General features: G+C 41.7%; 1 protein-coding gene across 3 annotated transcripts in view; it reads left to right on the forward strand.

The window, feature by feature from the left end:
* LOC121287653 (stathmin-3-like) overlaps positions 1 to 19,607 on the forward strand; it is a 64,155-nt gene that overhangs the window by 40,988 nt on the left and 3,560 nt on the right. For all 3 annotated transcript variants that reach the window (XM_041205609.1, XM_041205611.1, XM_041205610.1), the window contains exons 2-4: positions 5,909 to 6,004; positions 15,159 to 15,328; positions 17,697 to 17,888. In XM_041205609.1, the coding sequence (XP_041061543.1) occupies positions 5,909 to 6,004; positions 15,159 to 15,328; positions 17,697 to 17,888 (458 nt within the window). The remainder of the gene's footprint in view (positions 1 to 5,908; positions 6,005 to 15,158; positions 15,329 to 17,696; positions 17,889 to 19,607) is intronic.

Here is a 19,607-nt window from a genome sequence, read left to right on the forward strand (position 1 = left end):
TGATATATTACAATGAGGTTCCCGACGTCCGATGGCAGGGAACGTGGCCCGCCATCGATGGGCTGAGCGCGCGATCGCAAAATGGTTTCACGACATCGTGAAATGAAACTTTGGCCTCCTTGGCATATTGTCCGTTCATGCCACCAAACATTCCAGATGCCAGCCGGCACGGATGATTCTGCCCCATGGACATGAGTTTCAACAGAGCAATGAAGTAAGAGGATGTTCTACCAGAGGGGTTAAATGAGAGAGCAGATGGAATTGTAGAGAAGTATATTCCTTTGCTTTTAGCTGAGAGATCCAATAACTGAGATAGGAAGGAATGAAAAAAGGAAATGAAGAACATCATGTTGAAAATTATTTTGTCAATATACAATGTCCTGAAATGTTTTATAAGATCTGTTAGTGATATATCATTATGCTCATCATCACCTGTTCAAGGGCAATTAGTGTGGGCAATAAATGCTGGCCTTGTCAACAGTGTGCACAGTCTAAGAATGGATAAGAATGAAATTGATTGTAAAAGGCACCATCTTGTTTTATCTAGAGGCTGAACCTCTTATTGACTAAAAATTACTGGTGGCTCAAAACATTGTGCCTCCGCTTCTTAAAACAACTTGGAATCTTTCCTTATTTTTTACAACACTTATACTGCAACAATGACAACTTTACACCACTTTACACAGGGCTACAGATCATGAGCTGGAAGATGGAATTAGACTGGATAGCTCTTTTTTTGGCTGGCATGGACACGATGGGCCGAATGGCTTCCATCTGTGATGTAACTTTTTCCATGTTTCTATAATACAGCTTTATTATTTGGTATTGAATGATGGAGAGGGAGTAGAGTTGGAATAATCATATGGTGTTTCAGTCATAATGATATCTACCTCTAGCAAGATAAAAATAATAAAAAAAAGATGACACATGTTACATCATCCCAATGAGTGTTTGTCAAGCAACAAAATTTAAAAATAATTGCTGCTGTGTGAATACCTTGATAGTTTATAGTTGGATATTTAAGGAGGTATTAGGGGAGACTTTCAACTACTGGTCCCTTGTTTCTCAACTAATGCATGGGTGACCAGAAATTGAAAATCTGGTGGAGACCTTGTGCATCCATTTGTCTGCCTGATTCAACTTGCAGGGAGGCCTTTAAATGGGCACCCAGTACTCACATTGAAATCGCATGGGAGAGGTTTAAATATGGAAATCAAGCTCCTCCACCTGTTGTCGAACCCTGATTGCAACCTTTGAGGAGAACTGTATACCAATTTCCATTTCCCTCGGTGTTGAGAGATCTACCTGATGAAAGTCACCACAGGAGGCCTCTCCAAAAGGTAAGTATTTAGGATTTTATAATAGGAATTTTGTAGAGCCAGGAGCAGCAGGGCACACCTCTGGGCCCTTCAAAAAATATTCTAGCCTGCTGCTGACCTGTTCTCACCACCTGACATTTGCTCCCCCTCCCCCACCTGTTGACTGGCTCTTTGCAATTGACAGTCAATTTTTCACCAGATAAAACTGGCCTAAGGCAGCTGGGCGCCCATTTGATGCCTGCAGCTCTCTTGAGAAAATGTTAGTGAGGCCGGAATATGTAAGTGGTCCCGAAGGGCCCAAGAGACGGCTTGAGGGGAATACCGGGTGATCCCAAGGTACATGATCATAGTCTGTATGTGTTTGTTTATCTCTGTTCCTAAATGAAAATCTTTTATTTCGATGATTGCAAAGGGAAGTTGACAATGTATTCCAGAAATCAGGACAAGTTGTCTTCAGGAACATGTTAATACATGTCTAGTATTCCTCAGGGGCATGTCAATATTTGTAGACCCTCTCATAAAGAAGAATGAAAATCACTCCACTAAACCATGAGTGCAACCTATACATCTGTTGAGAGATCACCACAGACACAACGGCGCCACTTTTGTTTTGTGCTGGATTTTAATTGTCAGAATGGAATTGTTATTGGCTGAAAAAGTAAATACTACAATCCCAGTGGGCGGTAGATACGTTAATGCTTCAGCAGCCACCGGTAATTATGTCAAAATAATTTTAGGGTAGAATTGTGGCAGTGCACTAATGATAATCAGATGTTGATTTTATTTAAGTTAATACCTAGGTTAACAATACGGTAAAAGATATCCTGAGGTTGTGAAAGTCGTGATATAAATACAAATCTGTCTTTCTTATTGATTCCTGATGATGCTTCTTCCTTTCTCCATTTGGCATTTTGGTCAATGCTGGAAAAGATATAATCCCACTGGATCCCTTTTTTCCCTTAAAAATATATTTTATTTCCGAGTTTAAATTTTGTAATTTTTTTTTCTTTTTTTGATGCTTCCTAGCTACTGTTAAAAATCAGACTTTGTTTGGAGCTTGTAGCTTCTAACAATAACAAAACAAAATTCTCGGTGCTGTTACGGCTGCCAATCATTACCATATGGCACAGGAACATTTTTAAAATAGAAAATGAAGCATTGTCTTGACACATGATAAGAGAGTGATTCAAGGAAAAATAATGTTCTGTTAATGGCTGACTCTTTCAAAATGTTTGCCAGTCAGCTAGTACCAGAACAGTATTTTTCCTTAAATCACTCTCTTCTTATCATATGTCAAGACTATGCTTCATTTTCTATTTTAAAAATGTTCCTGTGCAATATGGTGATAATTAGCAGCTGTTAACAGCACTGAGATTTTTTTTAGTTACAGTTAGAAGCTACAAACTCCAACCAAAGTCTTATTTTCATCTCAATTCTATATATATATATATATATATATACATATATAAATTAAAATATATATTCACGACCATGATGGTTTCTTGAAGTCAGGCAAAAATCATTCAGCATCAGTCTTGCGATTTATGGCATCCACAGGCATCCAGCACATTAAATGTTTCTAAGTGATTCCTGGTCAACTTTACATCTTTACATAGGGCATAAAAGCAAAAAACTGCAGATGTTGGAAATCCAAAACAAAAACAAAAATAAAAATACCTGGAAAAACTCAGCAGGTCTGACAGCATCTGCGGTGAGGAATACAGTTAACGTTTCGAGTCCATATGACTCTTCAACAGAACTAAGTAAAATTAGAAAAGAGGTGAAATATAAGCTGGTTTAAGGAGGGGTGGGACAAGTATTGCTGGATAGAGGGCCAGTGATAGGTGGTGATTGCCGAAAGATGTCATAGACAAAAGGACAAAAAGGTGTTGACGGTGGTGATATTAGCTAAGAAATGTGCTAACAGGTGACATTAAGGGTAGAAAGCAGGACGAGCAAGGTACAGATAGCCCTGGTGGGGGTGGGGTGGGGGGAAGGGATCGAAATAGGCTAAAAGGTAGAGATAAAACAATGGATGGAAATACATTTAAAAATTATGGAAGTAGGTGGGAAAAGAAAAATCTATATAAATTATTGGAAAAAGGGGGATCGGAAAGGGGGTGGGGATGGAGGAGTGAGTACATGATCTAAAGTTGTTGAACTCAATATTCAGTCCGGAAGGCTGTAAAGTGCCTAGTTGGAAGATGAGGTGCTGTTCCTCCAGTTTGCGTTGAGCTTCACTGGAACATTGCAGCAGGCCAAGGATGGACATGTGGGCATGAGAGCAGGGTGGAGTGTTGAAATGGCAAGCGACAGAGAGGGCTGGGTAATGCTTTTGGACAGACCCCGTCTGTGTTTGGTCTCTCCAATGTAGAGGAAACCGCATTGGGAGCAGCGAATGCAGTAGACTAAACGGAAGGAAGTACAAGTGAAATGCTGCTTCACTTGAAAGGAGTGTTTGGGCCCTTGGACGGTGAGGAGAGGGGAAGTAAAGGGGCAGGTGTTGCACCTTCTGCGGTTGCATGGGAAGGTGCTGTGGGTGGGGTTTGAGGTGTAGGAGGTGATGGAGGAGTGGACCAGGGTGTCCCAGAGGGGACGATCCCTGCGGAATGCCACCGGGGGGGTGAAAGGAAGATGTGTTTGGTGGTGGCATCATGCTGGAGTTGGCGGAAATGGCAGAGGATGATCCTTCGAATGTGGAGGCTGGTGGGATGATAAGTGAGGACAAGGGGGACCCTATCATGGTTCTGGGAGGGAGAGGAAGTTGTGAGGACGGATGCGTGGGAGATGGGCCGGACACGGTTGAGGGCCCTGTCAACCACCGTGGGTGGAAAACCTTGGTCAAGGAAGAAGGAAGACATGTCAGAGGAACTGTTTTTGAAAGTGGCATCATCAGAACAGATGCAACGGAGGCAAAGGAACTGAGAGAATGAGATGGAGTCCTTACAGGAAGCAGGGTGTGAGGAGCTGTAGTCAAGGTAACTGTGGGAGTCAGTAGGCTTGTAATGAATATTGGTGGACAGTCTATCACCAGAAATTGAGACAGAGAAGTCAAGGAAGGGAAGGAGAGTGTCAGATATGGACCATGTGAAAATGATGGAGGGGTGGAAATTGGAAGTTAATAAATTTTTCCAGGTCCAGACGAGAGCAGGAAGCAGCACCGAAGTAATCATCGATGTACCGGAGAAAGAGTTGTGGGAGGGGGCTGGAGTAGGACTGGAACAAGGAATGTTCCACATACCCCATAAAGAGACAGGCATAACTGGGGCCCATGCGGGTACCCATAGCCACACCTTTTATTTGGAGGAAGTGAGAGGAGGTTAAGGAGAAATTGTTCAGTGTGAGAACAAGTTCAGCCAGACGGAGGAGAGTAGTGGTGGATGGGGATTGTTCAGGCCTCTGTTCGAGGAAGAAACGGAGAGCGATCAGTTCATCCCGGTGGGGGATGGAGGTGTAGAGGGATTGGATGTCCATGGTGAAGAGGAGGCGATTGGGCCAAGGGAATTGGAAATTGTTGATATGATGTAGGGTGTCAGAGGAATCATTGACGTAGGTGGGAAGGGACTGGACAAGGGGAGAGAGAATGGAGTAAAGATAGCAAGAAGTGAGTTCCGTGGGGCAGGAACAGGCTGACACGATCGGTTTGTGGATTTTGGGTAGGAGGTAGAAGCGGGCCGTCCGAGGTTGGGAGACTATCAGGTTGGAAGCTGTAGAAGGAAGATCTCCAGAGGAGATGAGGTCAGTAACAGTCTTGGAAACAATGGCTTGATGTTCAGTGGTGGGGTCATGGTCCAGGGGGAGATAGGAGGAAGTGTCTGCGAGTTGACGCTCAGCTTCTGAGAGGTAGAGGTCAGTGCGCCAGACTTAAGGGAGCTGATGTTGTTTCTGAAGCAAAGACACAGGCCAGGGACAAGTGATAATTCCTGGAAAGCAAAAATATAGGGAAAAAACAACACACAATACAGGTGACTTAAACTGGAAGTCCTTTTCACTTTGGATACAACCTCATTGTGGCTTCATTTATATTATATTAGCAAAACACAACAAATCTGACTTAAAAGAAGGTGGTTTGAGGCTGAGCCAAGCAACTATTTAATGTAGGAGTTTGTTTCATTTTCACTCAATTGGAATATTTCTCTATAATTATTATAGTATTAATTAAAGTAATAGGTACCCAAACTTTATTAAGATGTAACTTGGAACGAATAGTTCGATAGAATGAGACCACTGTTTGAATCTTTCAGTCAACCTGATGCCCTTAATTCCAATTTCCTACAGGATAATTATTGCAATTCCTGCATCTGAGCACCCCATCTGTCCTTAATGCTGTACTTGATGAACCAACCAAGACGACCAATGTGCGAACTGGTGAAATATTAAGCATGGCATTTCATTGAGGCTTAGTTCCCTAGTGCTCAGTGCAACATAAGGAACCAACAGATTTTTGGGTTTTTATTTAAACTTTTAACAAATCTTATCAAATGGATGCCCATTTATATGAAATCCAACTGGAAAAGTTGTACAATGCTCTTGCTAAAAAGTTAATCAAAATGTAGTTTTTAATCACAAATATCTTTTCTATTTTAAAGCCTACAAGGAAAAAATGAAGGAGCTCTCAATGCTCTCGTTGATCTGCTCTTGTTTCTACTCTCAACCACATCCCAACACAATTAGCAAATTTGGTGGTGAGTGATGCCTTTGTGTAATCTATAGATTGCTCTCTAAATATGTGTAGATTGTGTAATTATACTGTAAATATTATATTTACCCAGCAAGATAATGTAATAGGTAATAACTATTGTTTTGTCTATATATATATGTGGAATCACAGTTTTAAAATTTGCATAATTATTCATTTCAAATTTAAACTAGGTGTGAATGTGTGACGTGAACAACAAATATAGCATCATTCTAAAATACAGGGTTACTCATAAAATATTTGGTAAATTGTTACCACAGTAATCCAATTATTGCCCATATGAAGTGCTATGTATCATGTCAGGTCACAGAATCAAAGCAAACAATCATCACAGGACATCAATCAATCAGCTCTCAGAGACTATTGTCTCTTTAGTTTGACAATACCAGGAATGTGAAGATCAGGTCCCAGAATTAACACTGTATTGTCATTTCTGATAGGATTAGTACAAAAACTAGAAAACACATTCTAGCAAAATGAAATTTTGTGGCATTACAGTTCTTTCTCCATCCCTTGTACCCTTCTAGAAAAATATTTTTGTGCATATTGAAGATTTAAAAATGTAGTAATTCACAATAATCACAAACTTACCCTTTACTTTCCTCAACCTATGGGCAGAATTTATCGTGGGCTGGGGCGGGCCCAGTGAAATCTGGTGGCACCCCCGCAGACCTGATGTCCGGGAGCCCTGCAACGGGTGTACTATAAGTGTCTGGCACAAATGGATTAACATTGGACTCAATACACCACTGCCCACACAATGATATAAGAGAACATATGATCTGCACCTAGGGGTCAGTCTCATGTTGGATAAAGCCATGTGAACAAGCAAGCATCGAGACAGCTTCTAGTTTGAACCCTTTATTGTATATATGTATATAGTTCTTGTAGTTAATAAATACGTAGAGTTAACCTACTTAAGATTATGAGGGCTTCATTAAGACCTACCAGAAGGTATCCAACATCGTACAACATGGTGGCAGCGAATGGAAAAACACAAAAACTCACAAAAAATGCAGAAAAAAACTAAAATTCTGTAAGACTAAAGTAAAATTCAAAGAAGCATTCTAACCTGTAGAAAAGCTCAAGAGGAAAATCACCAGGGAAAAGCTCCAGAGAAAGGCTTGGAAGCTGAAGGCAGAAATTTAAAATCACTCACAGCAGCATAAGACTCTATAGGATTGCTTGGAAGTCCAGCTTCAATATCCAGAGTGCAGAGTCAGCATACCTAGCAGGGGTGAGCTAAAATGTTTAAATTCCAAGATAAAACAAGTTGTGAGAATCTTTTAAATAGCTTAGTGGTCAGAAATTGCTATTTAAAAATAACCATAAAGAAAAACAAATTTCCGAGTTGGCACCTGTACATGTAACATCTGAGCTCACTCAGAAAAGGAAAAAAATAATCCCCAAGAATCACAACTAAAAAATCAGCTTTAAAGAACAAGAACAGAATTTGACACCTCTGTGACCCTAAAGCATAGTACTGAAATGGAGAAGTCTGCAGCTATTCAATCCAAGTAGCCATTGTTTAAATTTTTTCCAAGGCTGAGCACGAACAGCATTAAAGCGGGAGCCCAACAAAACCAGCAAGCATGGAAAGCTCTTTGTCTTCAAACGAACTGTGGCACCATCTTGAATTTCGGTAACCTCCTAAAAATGAACCTACACTTTAAAATTTTTTAACCCTGGATTAGAAATCCACTCTTTCAGATCAATTTGGACTTATCCAAGGCCCAGATCAATCATGTAATTTGGGACTTAGGAGAAAAGAATTCCTTAGATACATAAATAAAAACAAAAAAACTGCGGATGCTGGAAATCCAAAACAAAAACAGAATTACCTGGAAAAACTCAGCAGGTCTGGCAGCATCGGCGGAGAAGAAAAGAGTTGACGTTTCGAGTCCTCATGACCCTTCGACAGAACTTGCGTTCGAGTCCAAGAAAGAGTTGAAATATAAGCTGGTTTAAGGTGGGTGTGTGGGGGGCAGAGAGATAGAGAGACAAAGAGGTGGAGGGGGGTGGGTGTGGTTGTAGGGACAAACAAGCAGTGATAGAAACAGATCATCAAAAGATGTCAACGACAATAGTACAATAGAACACATAGGTGTTAAAATTAAAGTTGGTGATATTATCTAAACGAATGTGCTAATTAAGAATGGATGGTAGGGCACTCAAGGTATAGCTCTAGTGGGTTTTTTTTTATATAATGGAAATAGATGGGAAAAGGAAAATCTTTATAACTTATTGGAAAAAAAAGGGAAGGGGGAAACAGAAAGGGGCTGGGGATGGGGGAGGGAGCTTACGACCTAAAGTTGTTGAATTCAATATTCAGTCCGGAAGGCTGTAAAGTCCCTAGTCGGAAGATGAGGTGTTGTTCCTCCAGTTTGCGTTGGGCTTCACTGGAACAATGCAGCAAGCCAAGGACAGACATGTGGGCAAGAGAGCAGGGTGGAGTGTTGAAATGGCAAGCGACAGGGAGGTTTGGGTCATTCTTGCGGACAGACCGCAGGTGTTCTGCAAAGCGGTCGCCCAGTTTACGTTTGGTCTCTCCAATGTAGAGGAGACCACATTGGGAGCAACGAATGCAGTAGACTAAGTTGGGGGAAATGCAAGTGAAATGCTGCTTCACTTGAAAGGAGTGTTTGGGTCCTTGGACGGTGAGGAGAGAGGAAGTGAAGGGGCAGGTGTTGCATCTTTTGCGTGGGCATGGGGTGGTGCCATAGGAGGGGGTTGAGGAGTAGGGGGTGATGGAGGAGTGGACCAGGGTGTCCCGGAGGGAGCGATCCCTACGGAATGCCGATAAGGGGGTGAAGGGAAGATGTGTTTGGTGGTGGCATCATGCTGGAGTTGGCGGAAATGGCGGAGGATGATCCTTTGAATGCGGAGGCTGGTGGGGTGATAAGTGAGGACAAGGGGGACCCTATCATGTTTCTGGGAGGGAGGAGAAGGCGTGAGGGCGGATGTGCGGGAGATGGGCCGGACACGGTTGAGGGCCCTGTCAACGACCGTGGGTGGAAAACCTCGGTTAAGGAAGAAGGAGGACATGTCAGAGGAACTGTTTTTGAATGTAGCATCATCGGAACAGATGCGACGGAGGCGAAGGAACTGAGAGAATGGGATGGGGTCCTTACAGGAAGCGGGGTGTGAGGAGCTGTAGTCGAGATAGCTGTGGGAGTCGGTGGGTTTGTAATGGATATTGGTGGACAGTCTATCACCAGAGATTGAGACAGAGAGGTCAAGGAAGGGAAGGGAAGTGCCAGAGATGGACCACGTGAAAATGATGGAGGGGTGGAGATTGGAAGCAAAATTAATAAATTTTTCCAAGTCCTGACGAGAGCATGAAGCGGCACCGAAGTAATCATCGATGTACCGGAGAAAGAGTTGTGGAAGGGGGCCGGAGTAGGACTGCAACAAGGAATGTTCCACATACCCCATAAAGAGACAGGCATAGCTGGGGCCCATGCGGGTACCCATAGCCACACCTTTTATTTGGAGGAAGTGAGAGGAGTTGAAGGAGAAATTGTTCAGTGTGAGAACAAGTTCAGCCAGACGGAGGAGAGTAGTGGTGGATGGGGATTGTTCGGGCCTCTGTTCGAGGAAGAAGCTAAGGGCCCTCAGACCATCCTGGTGGGGGATGGAGGTGTAGAGGGATTGGACGTCCATGGTGAAGAGGAAGCGGTTGAGGCCAGGGAACTGGAAATTGATTGCTTTAGATCTGGATAAAAAGACAGAAGCTCAACAAGTTATAGGAAGGCAGTGGCATAATGGTATTGTCACCAGACTAGTAATCCAGAGACCCAGGGTAATGCTCTGGGGACCTGGATATGAATCCCACCATGGCAGATGGTGGAATTTGAATTCAATAATAAAAAATCTAGAACTGAAAGTCCATTGATGACCATGAAAACACTGTCAATTGCTAATAAAACCCATTTGGTTCACTAATGTCCTTTAGAGAAGGAAATCTGCTGACCTTGCCTGGTCTGGCCTACATGTGACTCCAGACACATAGCAATGTGGTTGATTCTGAAATGGTCTTGCAAGCCACTCAGTTCTCAAGGGCAAATAGGGATGGGCAATAAATGCTGGACTAACCAGCGACATCCCCATCCCATGAGTGAATAAGAAAAAAGTTAACACACAGCTTTATTTGGTAAGCCCAATAGTAGATTACATTATTGCTAGATAAGGAATCAATGAATCATTTGTTAAATTTGAAGAAGTACTAAAATCATTTGATGCTTATTTTAACCTAAAAAGCAACAAAATCTTCAAAATCCTCAAATTTAATAAATGGGTCCAACAGTCAGGAGAAGCTGTCGACTTGTTCATTAGTGATCTGTACAGGATGGCTGAAGGGTGCAAATATGGAGACCTAAAATCTGAACGTATTAGGAGTAGGAGTAGCAGATGACGCACTCTCCATAGAACCATAGAACAATAGAAAAGTTACAGTGAAGAAAGAGGCCATTCAGCCCATCGTATCTGTGCTGGCCAAAAAGAGAAAAAATAAACCAGCCACTCATTTTAATCTCACTTTCCAGCACCTGGTCCATAACCTTGCAGATTATGTGCTTCAAATGCAGGTCCAGATAACTTTTAAATGAGTTGAGCATTTCAGCCTTAACCACCAACTTAGGCAGTGAATCCCAGATGCCCACCACCCTCTGGGTGAAAAAGCTTTCCCTCATGTCCCCTCTAATCCTTCTACCAGTCACCTTAAATCTATGCCCCCTGGTAATTGACCCCTTAGTTAGGGGAAACAAGTCTTTCCTGTCTACCCTGTCTAGGCCTCTCATAATTTTGTACACCTCAATTAGGTCACCCCTTAGCCTCCTCTGTTCTAAGGAAAACAAACCTAGCCTATCCAATCTCTCCTCATAGCAGCAATTTTCAAGCCCTGGCAACATTCTTGTAAGTCTGCTCTGCACTCTCTCCAGGGCAATTATGTCCTTCCTTTAACTGTACACAAAATTCCAGCTGTGGCCTAACCAGCATTTTATACAGTTCCATCATTACATCCCTGCTTTTGTATTCAATACCTTGCCTAATAAAGGAAAGCATTCATTTCAGACATGCTGTAAGTGAAGGAGGACTTAACCCTCGAGAAAGTTATCCAGATTGTTAGGCAGTCTGAACTCTCTGTACAGCACAGGCCCACTTTAAGAGAAAAAAGTAAACCATAGTACAAAGGAAACCCCATAGTCCAGTTAATTAAACAGCTCAGAAACAGGGACAGTCCAGGCCAAGGGAAGCAATACCCTAACTAACCAGTAGAGTGGCCATGTCTGCATTGTATGGACCCCCTTCCTCCCACCATTAAAAGGCCATAGGCTTGCTGGGCAGCCTCCCCAGATGGTGAGTCTCTCGCCCGCATTGGTTCAATGCCAACGACATTAGGATGATGTCTTTAAGTGGCTACTTAAGGGCCTTTATTGGCCTCCTGGCAGGAAGGCCCAGAAGCCTTCCACCCTCAGACGTAATTGGAGGGAGTAGGCAAATGGGTGAGATCTCCACTCTCCGCATCCTCCTTCCTAATCACACAGCTCCCACTGACCACCCCCCCCCCCCACCCCCCCCAACCTCTGGACTCATCTCTGGGGTGGGGTGGCATTAACTTCCACCCTATGTTCCTATTATTCTGGACTTGCCTCTCCTCATCCACACATAGTAAATCAGTGTGATTCCAGATGCACCCTCCCACACAAGGAGGCAGCACCACACACAATCACCCAGACCCATATCCTGGTATTCCAGGACTGACCTGACTAAACATCATGTCATATGATTGGAGTCGAAGACAAAGGCATGTTATTGCCGTGGATTTTACCCTTAATGGATGGACAATCAGGGGCTATATGTGTGTATTTTTGTAATCGTTTTCCCACCGGGTGCAGTTCCAAAGCCTGTCTACCATCTACAAGGCACAAGTCTGGAGTGCGATGGAATACTGTCCACTTACCTGGATGAGTGCAACTCCAACAACATTCAAGAAGCATCCAGGACAAAATAGTCCACTTGGTCAACCTCCCATTCACCGCCTTAAACATTCACTCCCTCCACCACTGACTCACAATGGCAGCAGTGTGTACCATCTACAAGATCCACTGCAACATCTCACCACACCTCCTTTGGCAGCACCTTCCAAATCCGCAACCGCTAACATCTTGCAGGATAAGAACAGCAGATGCTTGGGAACACCACCACCTGCAAGTTCCCCTCCAAAGTATACACCATCCTGACGAAACCATATTGCCATTCCATCATTGTCATTGAGTGAAAAACCTGGAACTCCCTTCCTAACAGCACTGTGTTACCTACACCAGATCGACTGCAGCAGTTCAAGAAGGCGTCTCACCATCATCTTCGCAAGGGCATTTAGGGATAGGTATCAAATGATGGTCTAGCCAGTGATGCTCACATCCCAAGAAAGAAAAAAATAAAGTTCCACCCCACTGCTTGGAAGGGGAAAATGTGACAGTGTACAGGCACGGACCCACAACCATTATTCATTTTTCTCTCACCAATTTCCTCTCACTCATTTCTCTCTCAATGGTTTTAACTTCATGCCATTGTGCAGTTGCATCTGCGCCATTTGCTCTTCATTAGTTCCTCCAAATTACTATCTTTGAGAATAACGTGTCATAATTAGTGTCAGAGAAGTATCATTCCAGATCCAGTCCCATTCTCAGCTGCTATCCAAACAATACATTAGGGATGGGGACTCTGATTGATTCTTTTAGCCAAGAGGCAGTGATGCCAATTGTAGCATCTCTACTCCTGCTCTGAATGAGATGAGTTGACTCAGCACAAGCTGGTGATTTAATTTGGATTGTTTCTGATCTGTCTAGCTCCAGTACTCATCGAACCACTGGAGGAGCCACTACATTCCATAATATGGATATTTGCTACTGCTTTGCTCAAGAAATTTATCCAACTTTCTATTCATAAGCTGTAATTCACTCTCCATTGAGTAAAATGTTATGATCTCCATAGAGACTGTTAACATTTAGAAAGAAATCTGGGCACCCAGTGATTAACTGAAGGAACTACGTCATAAGATTTCACATTTTTAAACAAAAACAAACTTTAATGTGTATATATATATATATATATATATAAAAATATACAAAGTAAGCACTTAACACTAGTTTGGCAAGAATATAAATGCAGTTTCCCTTTCATTTCCTAATTGCACCCAAGTCGCCTTACACATTACGAGAACTTGAGGGTTCATACTCTTCTTCTGGGAACAAACCAAGTATGCCCAGCTCTCTGTAATTCACTTTGACTTCTCCTCAGTGTTCCAGCTATTCTCTGAAGTATGGGGATCCTTCCATTAGCTTTTGGTTAAGCGTCGGGAGTCTCCTGACTGTGGACATCTTAGCTCAAGCTTGGGCCTCACTACACTTGTGCTTAGTAACTTAACAATCAGGAGCACCCCTGGTTCCTGATGGCCTGTAGGCGCCTTTTCCTTGCTTTGGATGGATACAGATTATCTTCTTCCAGGTTGCTCCCACAGCTCCTGTACAGCTCTCGGTCCCACAGTTGCTTTACAAATCCTGGCAAACTCTTGCCTTCTCCAGATAAGCTGACTGCTGATTGCCTGCTTCTATGAGCAAACACACATAGAGAGGAATCTTCCTAATCCCATAGTCCATTTCCATGGCAATGCAAAAATGTAAACTCTTTGGGCAGGGTTTTCTGGCCCCGCCCACTGCCGGGATCGTCCGGTCCCACCGAAAATCAATGGACAAATCTCTCGCAGAAGGTCCCACCACGTTGAGATGGAAAATCCCGGCCTTTATCTTTTATCTTCAAAACAACCCATTGATTCTGTGACCTACGTGATTAATTTATATCCCAAATGAAGTTAAAGGCCCTCTTTCCAGACTTGCTAATTCCACCATGAAATCCTCTTGCTCACAAAGATGTTTTTAGTTTCTTTGATCTGAGAACTACATGAATAATTTCAACCCTTATTGAATTAACTGTAGACCTCCTGTCCCTACCAAGAGCTGAGATTTGGGTCATCTATTGTTTAAGTTTTCTCACTTCCAACTCAGATTTTATTAAATAACTGCAGGTTGCCCTTTGAACTGTAATCTCTCTAGGTCTCTTTATCAGTTTCCCAACTAAGTATTTCCATTTATCTACATTTCAATTCAATTCCTAAGTTATTTCCTAAAACTTATGAATTATAAAATCAGATATTCACAATAACAATTAAAGAAAAAAGATTTCCGATGGGCAAAGAACTTCAGGTAAATTGAACTCAAAAAGTTATTTTACTGCTATGCTGAAGCTTTACTTGTTGTGAAATGTCTCTACGCATCAAAGAATTTTGCTGTAAACTAAATCTACAATCAATGTCATTAGACAACAAAAATCCATTTAAAAACTGATAAATCCAATCACTTTAAAAAAAAATGTAAACTGTTAGTGTTGACTTTGGCTCTCAGGCTTGTCACTTTTAAACACACCACCTGAGATACTGCAGGATATGTTACTTTCCGCCCCCCCCGCCCCCCACTCCCCCCAAAGCTAGACACCATTTATGTGACAGTACACAGTACAGTGAGAGAAGGGGTAGATCATAATCATGTTTGTCATTGAATGTGACTCCGAGACAGCATGGAAAGCAGCATGGCCACTTTTCAATGTCTCCAGGAAGTCTCCAGGATCTTAAGTAATAATTTTATTTTTGTTATTCTATAACATATATAAGTGGGGTCAGTCCCACAGGGACTTGCTTGTCTGCTGTAACGTCAGTGGAAGAGCTGCAAAAGCATCAAACAAATTGCATAAACAATCATTTTTCCAGAGTTTCTAGGGCATTTCCACTAAATGTATGTTGTCAATCAGAAGTGCCTTCGTGATAATTCAATCACATTGTATGCTTCTTTCTTAGATATCCAAGTAAAAGAACAAACCAAACATTTAACACTTTAAAAATAAACTCCGAATTCTTATCTATTGATAATAATAGTTGCTTTCAAATTAAGTAGAAATTGTAGAAATAAGAATTGTTGATAATTTCACAGGTTATATGAAGGAATAGGAGACTTGAGTTTAACTCTCACTCCATGCTACAATTCACTTGCAAGTTCCCTGTTCTCAAATGTCTGTTCTTTCTTTAGATATGGAAGTGAAACCAATTAACAAGCGTGCATCTGGACAAGCTTTTGAAGTAATCCTGAAGCCCCAGTCGACTGATTTGTCACCTGAACAACCTATCTCACCAAAGAAGAAAGAGATCTCTTTGGAGGAACTCCAGCAACAGCTGGATGCTGCTGAGGACAGGAGAAAGGTAAACAACAATGATTTCAGCTTCATGTGCAGATGGCAAAATGAACATTTTTCCCCCCACTCAGTTTTTCCATAGATACTGTTATTCCTAAGTCTCCAGTTTCCCATAGGCACATGGATTAGAAATTCAATCTGTCCAACAGTAGTCACAGCTTAGTAGAAAATGTTACCTTTCACCACTGATCATAGAATGATACAATGCTGGAGACCATTCTGCCCAAAATACCTGTGCTGGCTCCCCTGTTCTTTCCTATGGACTTTCAAATTTTCCCTATAAGGATATATTCAATTCCCTCCAGATGGGAACAACACCATCTGGAAGTTCCCCTCCAAGCCACTCACCATCCTGACTTGGAAATATATCACTGTTCCTTCGCTGTTGCTGGGTCGAAATCCTGGAATTCCCTTCCTAAAACAATGAGGGTGTATCTACACCACATGGACTGTAGCGATTCTAGAAGGCAGCTCACCACCACCTTCTCACGGGCAACTAGGGATGGGCAATAAATGCTGGCCCAGCCAGCAAAGCCCACATCCAATTCAGGACCGGAAATGCTGAGTGTCCCTGTGTGGGCCGGGGGTGGGGTGTTGGGTGGGGGGGAAATCCCCTGAGTCAGGGCCTGCGCTCATGTGCGCAGAAAAGCGCAGAAATCTCCCTGAGGCATAGATGTGCCTCAGGGAGATTTGTTTAAGTTTTAAACATCAAAATAAAGAAATTAAAATCTTTTAAAACACGTCCCCTCATGTGACAGTGTCAATGAATTTTTGTGAAAATTTTTATTGAATTTTTAAACACTTCATGAAACCTCATCTTGCCCATGGATGAGGTTTCAAGAAAAATGCGAAGGCCGCCTGGGCTCTTCGCCTGAACAAGCAGCTCATTTAACTATTTTAATTAGTTTTTAACAAACCTTAATAGGCCTTTGACAGCCGACTCGGCTGCGCGCCCGTTGAACTGACAATCTAAATGACGTGTGGTGATGTCGGGATGCCTGCCTGACGTCACTGCACGTCATTTTATGTGCGGCGAGTGGGCCCCTCCCCCGCTCGCCGACTGGAAAATTCTTCCCAAAAAATAGGAGTAGGAGTGATCATTTGCATCTTTGAGCCTGCTCCACCATCCCACAAGCTCATGGCTGATCTTCCATCTCAACAACATCCCGCATTATGCCCATACCCCTTAACTCCCTTAGTACCCAAAATTCTTTTGACCTCTGTCTTGAATGTACTCAATGGCTAAGCATCCGCAGCTCTCTGGAGTGGAGAATTACAAATATTTATAACATTTGATTGAAGAAATTTCTCCTCATCACAATCCCCTTTATTCTGAACCAGGGGAAACTTTTTCTCAGCATCTAGCCTGTCCAGCCCCTCAAGAATTTTATGTTTTAGTTAGATAACTATTTTTTTTCTAAAATTGAGGGAATATGGATCTAGTCTACTCAATCTCTCCTCATAGCACAATCCCATCATTCCAGGGACCAGCCTTGTGAACCTGTGTTCACTCCGTCTAGGGCATGTATGTCCTTCCTTAGGTAAAGAAACCAAAACTGCACACAGTGTAGCCTCATCAATACCCCCTGCTTGATTGTAGTAAGACTTCTTTACTTTTCCAATCCATTTGTAGCAAAAGCCAGCCAGCATGCACACTTAAATACAGGAATCCGGATGTTGCCATCAGTGATTTTACGCTTCTCAGCGCACCGATGTAGAGATTCCCCCAGGCTGCAGTCAATCGGAAGCCATTGAACTGGCGAGAGCTTCCAGTCTTACACTCTTAGTTTTGCTGCAAGATACCTTTGAAAAAGTCACACTTTGTTGAATAAGGTGTAACTTATTTTAAAGGTTTACTAGGTTCACAATTACTGATAACCAGCTTCACTGGCCCTGAAAGAGTAATTTTATATTTATTGAATGTCAAATATCTCTAATACGTTAAGAAATTCTACATATTTTCATTTTTAAAAGTTTGTTAATGATATTTAATAATCTACCTTAATCTCATTGTATGCCCCAATCATTTAATTTATCATAAAAATCCAAAATTAAAAGTGAGGGGATTCAGTGGTTTTTACTTCCTGCTGTGCTGTCTTTTCGGGGTATTTCAATGTGATTGGCTGCTTACCCAGTTTGATGACATCACCATTGCTTCACACCTGGAGGCCCTCTTGACCTGACACCCGAAATAAACTGATGTTGGGAAAAGGGAAACCCATGCCATATAATTCATTGAATCTTTTTTGGCAGCTTTCTTTGAGGTCAGCGGAAAGTTGCTTTGCTGCTGTCTACAAAATCCAACCTTATTACTTTATATTTTTCTCAACTCCCACTCACATAAGCATAACCATTATCATTCTGTGGATTTACAGTCCCAAGAGATGCAGCTTTTGCAGCAACTTGCAGAAAAGCAGCAACATAGGCGTATAGTTCTACACAGGGCGATTGTGGATAACTGCGACTTCAGCAGAACTACTGAAAGAAAGTTAAATCAGAAGATGGAAATTTGTAATGAAAATCGCAAAGCTCATATAGCTGCCCTCAAGGATCGTCTTCGTGAGAAGGCAAGTGTGATGTTTGTGTTTAACATTTATGCTTTTTTGTAAAAGGACATTTTAGTTAAAAAGAAGTGTTATATAAAAAACCTGACAGTAGGGTGTGCTAAGTCCTGGATGTATTGCCCTCTGGTGTGGAATAAGGAATCTTCTGTTTTTTTAAACAAGAAGCTGGTATTCAGAAGCAGATAGCTGTGTGTGTATTTTTAATTGTTAAGAAGTGACAAAACACTTCAGCAAGTATTTCACTTCCTTTAAATTATATTTAAAACTTTAAAAGTAGTTAACTCTAAATGATTGTATTCCTTCTTAATAAAGTAGCAAAAAATTGCCTGTTCTCATTGTTATTTTTTAGATGTGTAGTCTTTAGAAAGAAAGACTTTTTAGAATGTTGTTGTTTCTAGTGGGATATGATAGGCAGATTTTAGTTTGGACCTGTGTTTAGTTGGTGAATCCAAATCAGGTTTGTAGTTTCACAAATGACTTACTCTCATCAAGTTCGGGAAGAGCTGCCTAACCTTTTCATTCTCCTCTCAACTTACACTTGGATCTCTAGTATTTAAAATAGCGGTCTTCACTGCTATTAAAATATAGGTTTCTAGCAGTAAGCATGAATTATGCAATAATATATATTATTGTACCCTCCTCTGTTTATAAATGTAGTAATAAGTTTTGCAAATTTCATTATGACCTTACAGTATCTTTAATGGTCTATTTATAGTAACTTCCAATTAATGCATTGATCAAATAAACTTGATTGTTCTTTACTTCTTCTGGAGTTTTACAAAATAATGGCATAGTGAAAACATATCCTAACTGTGCAAAGGGAAATAATTTGAATTATGTACTCAGAAATGTTCTATTCGTAAAAGTTCTAAAAATAAACATCAAGCATATAACAGTTTAATTTCCTTTAGGCCTTGAAATTGGTGATGAGCACAGAGTGCAAATCTCAACCAAGTGGCCCCAGGACAGCTCAAATTAGGACCTAGGGCCTCACTAATAGTATTGAGCCAGCTACTCCCAGAGGCTGGTTGCTTATTAAAAACATATCAGGCCACTTGCCTTGCTGGCAAGGGCACCTAAAGCAAATTTCTCATCTACATAAATAATAAACTGGAATAATTGCTCAATCTATTATCAGGTGAGATCTCTTTTGGGCAGGTGTACTTTGGGCGTAGGATCTTGGTCCCCAAAATTGGTTCTCATGGCACTTGTTTTCCCATCTGTAAAACTTGAGTGATGAGGTCCAATTTCTAATCCATGATCTGCTGATAACAAGTTTACACTTTCTTCAACTAATTATGATGTGGTGGTGACATGTTAAAGTTCACCCAGGAAGTCTGAGTTGCTGTGGCAACATTCACTTTTACATGTAGTCTCACATTATGGATAGTCATGGTAGAGGCCCCAACTTTCTTTCCATCACGTGACTGACCAGGAATTTTTCGCTCTCTTACTGCCTGCCATTGGCATGCGTTGAAAAGATTAGCAGGTCGATAATCAACTGTTTGGCCATCATGTCTGGGGTGGGACTTGAACTCAGAGCTTCTGGCTCAGGGACAGGGACGCTACCCACGGTACTACAAGACCTCCCAACTAATCATGTATTCATGGGAAAAATATGCAAAAATTGACATTCAGATGAGATTATATTTTGCAATATTCTTATGACAGTAATTTAATACATAATGCTGAGGGATTTTATATATATGTGTTTAATTCTAG

The sequence above is a fragment of the Carcharodon carcharias genome, chromosome 14 (assembly GCF_017639515.1).
Source record: "Carcharodon carcharias isolate sCarCar2 chromosome 14, sCarCar2.pri, whole genome shotgun sequence".
Lineage (NCBI taxonomy): Eukaryota > Metazoa > Chordata > Chondrichthyes > Lamniformes > Lamnidae > Carcharodon > Carcharodon carcharias.